The following is a 12,976-nucleotide window of genomic DNA, read 5'->3' as shown; positions in this document are numbered from 1 at the left end:
ATCAAAATATTTATTTGATACATTTTGACATACCAAATTAAGTGAAAAAAAGAAGAAGCAAAAACTTAATTAATTTTTTTTTTAAACATTGATTGATTCCATTTTGAACGCTACATCATAACTATTTTCCTTTTTCCTAGAAGAAAATTATTGCTTTGGAAATTTCAGCTCTTTCGTGGTGATTTCTTCAACGAATTATAGCATGAATTATTTAGTTTATTCAAGTAATTTAGTCTTCCCTGGAAAGCCATTGCTCGTCTTCGAGAGCCATGATCGTGAATACCAATACCTCTAGTGCCTTTGTAATGATCACACTTTTGATTCTAATGATCATTCCGTCCTCATTTTTTATTGACGCCGAAATCATGGACTACCCTTCATTTGTGAATGGCCCGAATTCATGGAGAAACACTCCCTCGACTGATTTTAGCTTCTGGGAGTCAGCCGGTGTGAGGCCGATCCTTGTTTATGGAATGTTTGCCTGTGGTTTCCACTGCAGCTTTATTGGTGAAAGTTGCCTATTTGCTGTCTCCATCTTCAAGAGTAGTTCTGAAGGTAATTCCAGCTTTTCTGCCCAAGTGGTATGGTCCGCTAATCCGAACAATCCAGTTGAGATGCAGGCACTCTTGGAACTCACTTCAGAAGGCAAACTTAACTTGAAAGATGCAAACGATACTGTGGTTTGGTCCCCGAGCACCCCAGGCAAGTCCATTTCCAGGTTAAACTTAACTGCAGAGGGAAACCTCATGCTGTTTGACGAAACCAACTACATCGTTTGGCAGTCCTTTGACCATCCAACGGACTCTTTAGTTCGTGGTCAAAGGTTAGTGTCAGGGCAGAAATTGAGGGCCAATGTATCCTCAGCCGATTCAAGTGAAAGCCTGTACGCATTTGCTGTCATTGATGGTAAATTCGTTGCTTATATGGATTCAGATCCTTCCCAATCCTATTACCAAAGTTCTTCTATTCTCTCTGCTGAACCTGAATTCCAAAATGGGCAGTTCGGGAGTTTCCACGTAGCGGACTCAGCTAATTTTATACAGTTGGGAAGTGATGGCCACTTGAAGGCATATGAGTTGAAAGAATCGGGATGGGAGGGGACTGATCTACTCTCCATTGATCCATGTAGTTACCCATTGGCATGTGGAAATTATGGCGTTTGTTTAGAAAAGGGATGCAGTTGCCCTGACGATGTAAGTGAAAACGAAGCAGCTTTTTTTAGGCCAATAGATTTTACAACGCCAAATCTTGGGTGTTCTGCAATTTCACCAATCTCTTGTGAGAGTTCTCTTCTTCAGAGCTTTCTCGAGCTCAGTAGCGGCTACTTTCAACGCGTGTATACCTCGTTGTTCTCCAACACAATAGCATTAGAAGATTGTAAGGAAGCCTGTTTAAAGAACTGTTCTTGCAAAGCTACTACATATCGAAAGGGCTCCTGCTATTTTCTTTCTCAAGTGGACTCTCTCAAGAAAACTAATTCCAGCGACTTGACTTTTATAAAGGTGCAGAATTCTACAATTTCAGATAGATCACATTTCCCTGAAAGAAAAAAGCAGAATACATCAGTTATTGTGGGCTCAACTCTTGGAGCTATCTTTGGAGTGTTTCTTATTTGCACTTTCATTTTTCTAAGATTTAAAAAAGGGTTTCAAGAAGTTGAGGAGGATTATCTTGACAACATGTTAGGAATGCCAACTAGATTCTCTTTTGAAGAGTTGAAGAACGTCACCAAGAATTTTAGCAACAAGCTCGGTGAAGGTGGATTCGGGTCTATTTTTCAGGGAACATTACCTTCTGGTTCTGAAGTTGCAGTGAAGCATCTTGTTGGTTTCGGTCCAGTTAACAAGTCCTTCATGACCGAAGTTCAGACAATTGGAAGCATTCACCATTTCAATTTGGTAAGTTTGATTGGATTTTGTGCCCAAAAATTCAACAGGCTTTTAGTCTACGAGTACATGGCTAATGGGTCGTTAGATCGATGGATCTTCAATAAAAACCGAGATCTTGCCCTTGGTTGGCAAATTAGAAAGAAAATCATTTTAGATATTGCTAAAGGACTAGCCTACCTTCATGAAGATTGCAACCAAAAGATAGTTCACTTAGACATCAAACCTCAAAATATCCTTTTAGATGAGCATTTCAATGCCAAAGTTTCAGATTTTGGGTTATCTAAATTAATTGGAAAAGACCAAAGTCGAGTCATAACAACTATGAGGGGAACCCCTGGTTATATGGCTCCTGAATGGTTAAGCTCGGTCATAACCGAGAAGGTAGATGTCTATAGCTTTGGTATTGTTGTCCTAGAAATCTTGTGCGGGCGACGAAACGTAGATGAATCTCAACTGGAAGAAGATAGGCATTTATTGGGGCTTTTTAAGAGAAAGCAAGAAGAAGGGCAACTCATGGATTTAGTCGATAAGTGCAGCGATGATATGCAGTCGAATGCTGCCGAAGTTGTGCAAATGATGAAGGTTGCTGCATGGTGTGTACAAATTGAACATGAAAGAAGGCCTTCCATGTCCATAGTGGTGAAGCTTTTTGAAGGCTCAGTTGATGTTGCAGGTAACTTGAATGAAGATTTTCAAAATGGATTAACTCCAGAAGCTATAGAGACCTTTGCTTCAATAGTTTTACCATGTTTGTTATCTGGGCCAAGGTGATGATCATGAACAGGAGATCCATCTTCGAATACAGTTGATGACTATGAATGTAATGTGATGTAAGGGATGTTCCCAAACTCAAAGGTTGTGGAATATTGTCTGTTTTCATTATTGATTATATAGAAGAATTTATCATATTATCTGGTAGATCCATCCACTGATAGCATCAAATTAGGTAGCTAAATGAATTTTTTTAAAAAGTTATTTGTTAAATTAGAATTCATGTTGAATTTTCAAGTCTAAAATCTTTTGTATTCCAGTTTCTCAACGAACATACACATATCTCTGTGATTCCAGCTGTTCACACTCTTCATCTCACAACCGATGCAACACAAACCGAAAGTTCAAAGCTATGGCTTCCCTTTGAACCATAAAATGCTTAGTTCAACCTCGAAATTGTTCATGGCAGCATCATGAAACTCAGATTGTAACATTGTGCCACTCTTAAAACCTCTCGACAGGTTATGCCTCACAATACCAAGTCCCTCGCCTCTATAATGATCATTCGGACAAATGGAGGCCCACGGCCCCCCAGGGCATTTTGCAACAGCAGAGATGAATTGAGGACTCATCTCGTAGAAAGCATCCATGTATGACATTACAATACAATAATTGCATTAACATTACTCTATACATGTCAAGTTACGGTGAAATCAATGGAAGGTTTCTCCACTTTAAGAAAAAGTAAGTCAACCCCACTCTCCCCCTTCCTTTCTATTTCGTCCCCAGCAACGACAGGTAAAATTAAGGAAATTTCTTCTCTGAGTGAGAGTACCTGCCGGCTTCAACAATCGCTTTGTCGCTGAGAAGAACTTACAGATAAATTCGAAGTTTTGCTCTTCCTTCGTCCTTTTGGCCATTACAGACAATAGTTGGCTTTTGCATCTCAAGTGATTGCAGTGTAGATTGGAAAAATATATAATAATAATAAATTAATAACAATCAATAATTACGATGCCTGTTTTATGATTTCAAGTTTCATAGTTGTTGTATTAACTTTTGTTACATGTATAAGTTTAATGAACAATACATATGCGACTGAAATAAGGCGTTGACAAAAAGTGAACATTTTACAGATTAAGTCTTATTGCTCTCACCCCCGCTACATTGTTTGACCCTTGCAGAGTAGGTCTTATTGCTGTCTCCCCCACTACATTGATTGACCATTTTGAACGTTAATGGATGACTACTTGTGTTGAAGCCGTGGCCTGCATTGCAACAAAGAACCAACAGCAACAAATTGGTCAAAAGACCAGCAGCCGCAAATTGCACAAGTTAGATGCTATACTGTTTTGAAGTGAAGCAGTGGGGTTGAATGAAGGATCATATTTTAAATGTTTTATTCCTATGTAACTTTGACCAAATCTTTTGTAATATGATGGCTAAGTTAGTAGGATAAGATTGAATGATTCATTTTGATGTAATAGCTGTTATATCAGCTTTCTTTTGTAAGCAAACTTTATTTTAGTATGTATTAAGTAAGGGTAGTTAAATTAGTAGGTAACTGTCAAATTTGTTCTTTTGTAACTTCCATATATTCAAAAATTTGAATGAAAAAATACAACTTTCAGTTACAATTCTTTGCTGAGTTCTTCTTCATTTTTGTTTTTCTTTCATTCCATTTGCTTCTGTTTATACTGCCATTTATCCAACAAATGGTATCCAGAGCTTTCAGTCTTTGAGGGCCTTGGTTGTACACTGTCATTAAGCAAGCTATACTTGAAATAAAAGAAGCAAAGGTTGTTTTTGGTTGCTGAAAATGAGTTTTACACCACCTCCTCCACCTGTCTTTGCTGGAGAAAATTACAACATCTGGGCAGTAAAAATGAGAACATATCTGCAAGCACATGACCTGTGGAATGTTGTTCTCAATGACACTGAGCCACCACCACTAAGAGCTAACCCGACTATAGCCCAGATCAGGCAGCACAATGAAGACTGTGCCAAGAAGTATAAGGCTATGTCGTGCCTTCAAAGTGGAGTTTCTGATGTTATTTTCACAAGAATAATGGCTTGTGACACTCCAAAGCAGGCCTGGGACAAACTCAAGGAGGAGTTTCAGGGGTTTGACAAGACCAGGCAACAGCAGCTGATCAACATGAGAAGAGATTTTGAAAATCTCAAAATGAAGGACTCAGAAACCATCAAGCAGTATGCTGACAGAATCATGGCTACTGTCAACAACATAAGGCTGCTTGGGGAAGAATTCAGTGACCAAAGAGTGGTTGAGAAGGTCATAACAACCTTGCCAGAGAAGTATGAGGCAAAAATTTCTTCTCTGGAAGACTTAAGGGACTTGTCAACAATCCCTTTGACAGAGCTTATAAATGCTCTTTATGCTCAAGAGCAGAGAAGGGAAAATAGGCAGGAGGACCACTATGAAGGAGCTTTTCAGGCTAGAGGCAGAGAAGGCTCAAGTGCAAACTTAAATGCCAAAGGCAAAAAGCCTTGGACTGAGAAGAAGAAGAAAGAACTTGTCAAAAGGAAGTTCCCACCCTGTGTCCATTGCAAGAAGACTACTCATCTTGAGAAATACTGCTGGTACAGACCAGACATTCAATGTAGAGCCTGCAAGCAATTTGGCCACATTGAAAAGGTCTGTAAAAGCAAATCAAAAGTACAACCAAAGTTTCAAAACCAAGCTCAAGCTGCAGAAGAGGTTGAAACACCAGAAGAGCATGTTTTTTCAGCATCATGCTTTGCAAGCTCGAGCAAGGTTAACAAAATTTGGCTGATTGACAGTGGATGCACCCACCATATGGCTTCTGAGAAGAGTATATTCAAGGAGCTTGACACTACCTTCAAGTCCAAAGTCAGAATTGGCAATGGTGAGCTACTGGAGGCAAAAGGGAAAGGCAAGGCTTTGATAAGCACCAAGTCAGGTATTAAAACCATTTCAGAGGTTCTCTATGTACCTGATATTGACCAAAACTTGCTAAGTGTTGGCCAGCTATTGGAGAAAGGCTATTCTCTGATTTTTGAAGGCAAGAACTGTTTGATCAAAAATGCTGCTGGTGAAGTGTTAACCACAGTGGCTATGCAAGATAGGACTTTCATTGTAGATGTGAATCAGCTTCAGGCTAAAGCATATGCATCTCAGTCTGATGAGACTGATTTGTGGCACAGGAGGATGGGACATGTGAACCACAATTCTCTGAATATGATGCAAAAGATGGATTTGGTCAGTGACATGTCTAAAATTGAGCCAAGGGATGCTGTGTGTGAAGTCTGTCAGTTAGGAAAACAGACCAGGTTACCATTTCCTGTCAACAAAGCATGGAGAGCTCATGGGAAGCTTCAGCTGGTTCATACAGACATTTGTGGACCAATGAAGACCACCTCCTTAAATGACAGCAGGTACTTTGTACTTTTTATTGATGATTATTCAAGGTTTTGTTGGGTGAATTTTTTAAAGCATAAGTCAGATGTTTATGGTTCTTTCTGCAAATTTAAAGCCTTGGTTGAAAACCAAGCAAATTGCAAATTGAAATGTTTGAGGTCTGACAATGGTTCTGAGTATGTATCTCAGAAGTTTCAAAAATTGTGTGATGATGCTGGAATTCAACACCAATTGACTACTGTGTACACACCACAACAAAATGGTGTCTGTGAAAGGAAAAACAGAACAGTCCTTGATATGGCTAGGTGTTTGTTATTTGAGGCTAAAATGCCTAATGCTTTTTGGGCTGAAGCTGTGAATACAGCTGTTTACTTGTTGAATAGGCTGCCAACTAATGCAGTCAAGGGTAAAACACCCTTTGAAGCCTTGTTTGGACAAAAACCATCTGTCTCACATTTGAAGGTATTTGGTTGTCTATGTTATGTGTTGGTACCTGAGGAGAGAAGAACCAAGTTGGACAGGAGGTCCATGCCAGGGGTGTTTGTTGGCTACAGCAATGTGAAGAAAGGATACAGAGTCTTTGATCCACTGACCAAGAAGGTTGTAGTAAGCAGAGATGTGAAATTTAGTAAAGCAAGTAGCTGGAAATGGGATGGAATTGAAGCAAATTTGCCCGAGGGAGAACAGATTGATGTTGATCTGCAGCAAGCTGAAAATGAAGAAGTAACTGAAAATGGCTATGATGATGAACCTGTTCGAGGCACTAGGACATTAACAGACATCTATGAGAGATGTGCAGTAACCATAGTAGAGCCTTCATGTTTTGAAGAAGCTGCAAAAGAAAAGTGCTGGCAGGATGCTATGGAAACTGAATTTAAAATGATTCAGAAAAATGATACATGGGAGCTTGTGGATAGACCTGAAAACAGAAGAATCATTGGTGTCAAATGGGTCTTTAGGACTAAAAACAATGCTGATGGTACTTTGAACAGACACAAGGCCAGATTTGTTGTAAAAGGTTATAGTCAGCAGCAAGGGGTTGATTTTTCTGAGACTTTTGCACCTGTTGCAAGGTTGGACACTATCAGACTGCTGCTTGCTTTGGCAGCTCAAAAGCACTGGAAGGTGCACCATTTAGATGTTAAGTCAGCCTTTCTAAATGGCTTTCTTAATGAAGAAATATTCATTGAGCAACCTGAGGGTTTTGAGGTCCCTAGTGAAGAACAGAAGGTTTACAAGTTGAAAAAGGCCTTATATGGCCTAAAACAGGCTCCAAGAGCTTGGTATGAGAGGATTGATGGCTACCTAGCAAGGCTCGGGTTCACAAAGAGTGTCAGTGAGCCTACACTCTATGTTAAGAAGGATCAGAAGGAAACTTTGCTAATTGTTTCCTTGTATGTTGATGATCTGCTAGTCATTGGCTGTAAAAATGAACTGGTAGAAGACTTTAAGAAGCAGATGCAACATGTCTTTGAGATGACTGACCTTGGTCTAATGACCTATTTTCTTGGTATGGAAATCAGAGAAGGAAGTAATGGTATTTTCATAAGTCAACAAACATTTGCTTCCAAGGTGCTTGAAAAATTTTGCATGTCGAAATGCAAATCAGTCACTACACCAGTTGCATTGGGGGAAAAATTATCAAGTGCCAGTGAGCATGATCGAGTAGATGAGAGAGCATATAGAAGCTTAATTGGTTGTTTGCTTTATTTAACAGCAACTAGACCAGACATTGTCTATGCTGTTAGTCTACTTTCAAGGTTTATGCACTGCAGTAATGTGGCACATCTGAAGGCAGCAAAAAGAGTGTTAAGGTATGTCAAAGGAACCATCGATGCTGGTGTAAAGTTTTGGAGGGCAAAGGAGCTGAAACTCTTAGGCTATTCTGATAGCGATTGGGCAGGGTCAGTTGATGACATGAGGAGCACTTCAGGTTATTTTTTCACCTTAGGCTCGAGTGTTTTCAGCTGGAGTTCAAAGAAGCAACAAACTGTTGCACAATCCACAGCAGAGGCTGAGTATATCTCAGCTGCAGCAGCAGTAAATCAAGCCATTTGGCTTAGGAAGATTTTGGATGATTTGAATGAAAATCAAGCTCAGCCTACTAAGATTAGAGTGGATAACCAATCAGCTGTGGCCATAGCCAAGAATCCAGTCTTCCATGGTAAGACTAAACACTTCAAAATCAAATTTCATTTTGTTAGAGAAGCTGAGCAATCGAGGGAGGTTAGCTTAGTTCATTGCAGTTGAGAAATTCAGTTAGCTGACATTTTAACTAAACCATTGGGAGCCAACCGATTTAATGCTTTGAAGGAAAGGATTGCTGTTTGTTGCATACAGTCCAAGGAGGAGTGTTGAAGCCGTGGCCTGCATTGCAACAAAGAACCAACAGCAACAAATTGGTCAAAAGACCAGCAGCCGCAAATTGCACAAGTTAGATGCTATACTGTTTTGAAGTGAAGCAGTGGAGTTGAATGAAGGATCATATTTTAAATGTTTTATTCCTATGTAACTTTGACCAAATCTTTTGTAATATGATGGCTAAGTTAGTAGGATAAGATTGAATGATTCATTTTGATGTAATAGCTGTTATATCAGCTTTCTTTTGTAAGCAAACTTTATTTTAGTATGTATTAAGTAAGGGCAATTAAATTAATAGGTAACTGTCAAATTTGTTCTTTTGTAACTTCCATATATTCAAAAATTTGAATGAAAAAATACAACTTTCAGTTACAATTCTTTGCTGAGTTCTTCTTCATTTTGTTTTTCTTTCATTCCATTTGCTTCTGTTTATACTGCCATTTATCCAACAACTTGTTTTCCAAAAGAAAATCCTTGCTATTCCTCAAACTCGTATTTGACTTTTCTCCTCTTTCTTGGTGATGTTTTAGAAGAAAATTGCATACATGTTTTTCCTCAATATGATAACATGAATTTGTTTTCGTTTATCAAGCTTGAAGCCATTGTTGCAGCTAATTCAATCTTCCCTGGAAAGCTGTTGGCGCTTCTTAGAGAGCAATGACCATGATTATGAATGCCTTTAGCTACTTTCTGATGATCACACTTTTGATTTTACTGATCGTACCGTCATCATTTTTTATTGATGCTGAAACCAAAGAGTATCCATCATTTGTCAGAGGACCAAATTCCTGGAGAATCACTCCCTCATCTGACTTTAGTTTCCCAGAGACCGACATTAGTGTGATGCCGGTCCTTGTTAATGGGATATTTGTGTGTGGTTTCCACTGCAGCTATCATGGTAATACTTGCCAATTCGCTATCTCCATCTTCAATACCAGTTTTAATGGTGATTATAGATTTCCTCAATCTAGCTTTCCTCCCCAAGTGGTATGGTCAGCTAATCGGGACAAACCAGTTGATGTTCAGGCACTGTTGGAGCTCACTTTTGAAGGCAAATTTATGTTGAAAGATGCTAACGATACTTCGGTTTGGTCCCAAGGCACAGTAGGCAAGTTGGTTTCAAGGTTAAACTTGACTGCAGAGGGAAACCTTATGCTGCTTAACAAAGCCGACCACATTGTTTGGCAGTCGTTTGACCACCCAACCGACACTTTAGTTCGTGGTCAAAGGTTAGTGCCAGGGCAGAAATTGAAAGCCAGCGTATCCCCAGACGACCCAAGGGAAGGTTTGTATGCATTTGCTATCAGCCGTGGTGTATTCACTGCTTACATGGATTTAAATCCTCCCCAAATCTATTACACAAGTTCTGTGGAAGATAATGTTGAATTCAAAAATAAATGGTTTGGGTCTTTCTATGTGGGAGATTGGGGTAGTTTTATACGGTTGGGAAGTGATGGGCACTTGAAGGCATATGAGTTGACAGAATCTGGGTGGGAGGGGATTGATTTACTGGGCCTTGATCAATGTAGTTATCCATTGCCATGTGGGAAATATAGCCTATGCTCAAAAGAGGGATGCAGTTGCCTTGACACTGTAAGTGAAAGCGAAACCACTTTTTTTAAGCCAATAAATTCTACAAGCCTAGATCATGGGTGTTATGCAGTTTCACCCATTTCTTGTGAGCCTTCTGTTCATCATAGTTTTATCGAACTCAAGGGGGGGTATTCTCAACCCATATATAGCTCTTTATTCTCCGACACAATCATAACATTAGAGATTTGTAAGGAAACGTGTTTAAAGAATTGTTCTTGCAAAGCTGCTATATATAATCTGGGTTACTGCTATTTTCTATCTCAAGTATTCTCCATTGAGAAAAACTATTCCAGTGATTATTACAGCAACTCAGCTTTTATAAAGGTGCAGAATTACCCTGAAAAGAAACGACAGAATGGGGCTGTTATTGTGGGTTCAACACTTGGAGCTGTCCTTGTTGTGCTTCTTATCTGCGGCTTATTTTTCCTACGAGCTGAAAAAGGGTTTGAAGAAGCTGAAGAGCATTGTTTAGACAACATGTTGGGAATGCCAACTAGATTCTCATATGAAGAGTTGAAGAACATTACCAAGAATTTTAGCAACAAGCTTGGTGAAGGTGGATTTGGTTCGGTTTTTCATGGAATCTTACCTCTGGGTTCTGATGTTGCAGTGAAGCATCAATTCAACATTGGTGCCGTTAACAAGTCCTTCATAGCTGAAGTTCAGACAATTGGAAGCATTCACCATTATAATTTGGTAAGTTTGGTTGGATTTTGTGCTGAAAGTTCTAATAGACTTTTAGTTTACGAGTACATGGCTAATGGATCGCTAGACCGATGGATCTTCAATCAAAATCGAGATCTTGATCTTGGTTGGCAAATTAGAAGGAAAATCATTTTAGATATAGCCAAGGGATTAGCCTATCTTCATGAATAGTGCAACCAAAAGATAATTCACTTAGACATCAAACCTCAAAATATCCTTTTAGATGAGAATTTTAATGCCAAAATTTCAGATTTTGGGTTGTCGAAATTAATCGGAAAAGACCAAAGTCGAGTCATAACAGCTATGAGGGGAACCCCTGGTTATATGGCTCCCGAATGGTTAAGCTCGTGTATAACCGAAAAGGTAGATGTCTATAGCTTTGGTATTGTTGTCCTAGAAATCTTATGTGGACGACGAAACGTTGATGTATCTCAACAGGAAGAAGATATGCATTTATTGGGACTTTTTAAGAGAAAGCAAGAAGAAGGGCAACTCATGGATTTAGTCGATAAGTGTAGCGATCATATGCAGTCGAATGCAGCCGAAATTGTGGAGTTGATGAAGGTTGCTGCATGGTGCTTACAAACTGAATATGCGAGGAGGCCTTCTATGTCCACAGTGGTGAAGCTTTTTGAGGGTTCAGTTGATGTTACAGGTAGCCTGAATGAAGATTTTCTAAATGGATTAACTCTTGAACCTGTGGATACCTTTCCTTCAATAGTTTTACCTTCAATGTTATCTGGGCCAAGGTGATGATGATGGAGTTGGAGATCTTTGAATATAGTTCATGAAGATGGGATCGATGTAAGTTGATGTATGTCCCCGAAACTCCAATGTTCCTAATTGCTTGTTTAGTGTCAGATGCTCGTTTTCATCCCGACCTTTGGGTCGAAAAATAAAAAACTCAAAGGAAGTGGAAGACTCTCTCTACTGTTTTTATTTATCTTAATCAAATTGTAAATTCGATAATTTCTATTATAATAGACGTGAATAATGACAAAAGAATAATCACATAATAAGAAAAATAAGAACACGCGGTTAGAGAAAAAATTCTAGTACAGTATTATGTTGAATGGGATTTAGTCGTAACGTCGATTGTCCCCACAGATCCTCTTATTTTTGCATTGTATTTTATTATTTTAACAAGTGATGGGATTCGGGACGTACAACTCTAACAATTATATTAAGGTTAAAATGTGCATATAGTCTTTGTAGATTGCGAAAATTAAGATTTCAGTCCTTGTACTTGTATTTTTAGGGATTTAATCTTTTTGTTAAACTTGTACTTCTATTTTTTTTAACTTGTTACTGTGACATTTTGAATTAAAAAAAAACTACACACTTGATTATGTAATTAAAAAAATGAAATTAATCTGAATTCAACAAAAAAATATTAATAGTATTAGCAGTTGAACCAGAATTTTAAAATCTAAAAAAATAAAGGGATTAGATTTATGAAAATACAAGTACAGGAACTATATTCCTAATTTTTGAAAACTACAATCACTATAGGCATATCTTAACCTTATGTTAACCGCGTAGAGATCCATGAATGCTACTCGACTTTGATTCTATGTTGTTATCTTTTGGATAAGCCATGCAATGCTTCCCCAGGTTGAACCGTAAAATTCTGATGTAAAACTTATTAAATCAGGATTTGTCATTATTAAGGATAAAAATTAAACGTAAAAATATACTTAATAATATTAAATTTTAATTTTAATTCTAATTATTTTTAAAATGTCTAATTATCCTAATTTCTATTAAAGTATAATTGTTTTTAAATCTATAATTATCACAACTTCTATTTTATTTCAACTTTTTTACTAATAATGCTAAATTAAATATTATAATTATTTTTAAATATTAATTTAATAATATGATGAAAAATAAAATGTATTATGGTAGTCTAATAATTTTTCCAAACTCGTACTTATATATATTTATTATATATTATAAATGTAAAATTGTAGCCCGATTTGTTACATTTATTTGTTTATTTAAGGATAAAGAAAATCATACAAATGTTGAAATTTAAATATCAAAATTATTGAAAAGAATTATATTATTTAATTTATTTAAATTTCAAAAAAATATTTTTTATTTATTGTGAAAAATAGAATGTCGATAATGACAATATATCACAAAGAAAAGAGAAAATAAAGAACACACAGATTTTTACGTGGAAACCTTTTCGGGAAAAAACCACGGGCAGAGGAGTAGGAAATTCACTATGTCGAATTCGAATGATTAGAAGAGGAGTTTCGACTACATCTATTTATAGGTTGAAAAAAACCTAATTCTAATCAAAGTTAAA

General features: G+C 37.6%; 1 protein-coding gene and 1 pseudogene across 1 annotated transcript; both read left to right on the top strand.

Annotated features, from left to right (window-relative positions):
• Window positions 1-373: 373 nt before the first annotated feature.
• On the top strand, window positions 374-2,759 carry LOC107919793 (G-type lectin S-receptor-like serine/threonine-protein kinase SD2-5). The gene has a single exon (XM_016849159.2). It carries the CDS (start codon window positions 474-476, stop codon window positions 2,658-2,660), a length of 2,187 nt encoding a protein of 728 aa, XP_016704648.2. The 5' UTR covers window positions 374-473; the 3' UTR covers window positions 2,661-2,759.
• A 7,575-nt stretch (window positions 2,760-10,334) lies between these two features.
• On the top strand, window positions 10,335-11,412 carry LOC107919448 (G-type lectin S-receptor-like serine/threonine-protein kinase SD2-5; annotated as a pseudogene).
• The last annotated feature ends 1,564 nt before the right edge of the window (window positions 11,413-12,976 follow it).

Source organism: Gossypium hirsutum, chromosome D13 (assembly GCF_007990345.1).
Source record: "Gossypium hirsutum isolate 1008001.06 chromosome D13, Gossypium_hirsutum_v2.1, whole genome shotgun sequence".
Lineage (NCBI taxonomy): Eukaryota > Viridiplantae > Streptophyta > Magnoliopsida > Malvales > Malvaceae > Gossypium > Gossypium hirsutum.
The sequence above is the reverse complement of the archived record's forward strand: the minus strand, read 5'-3'. Positions and strand labels throughout refer to the sequence as shown.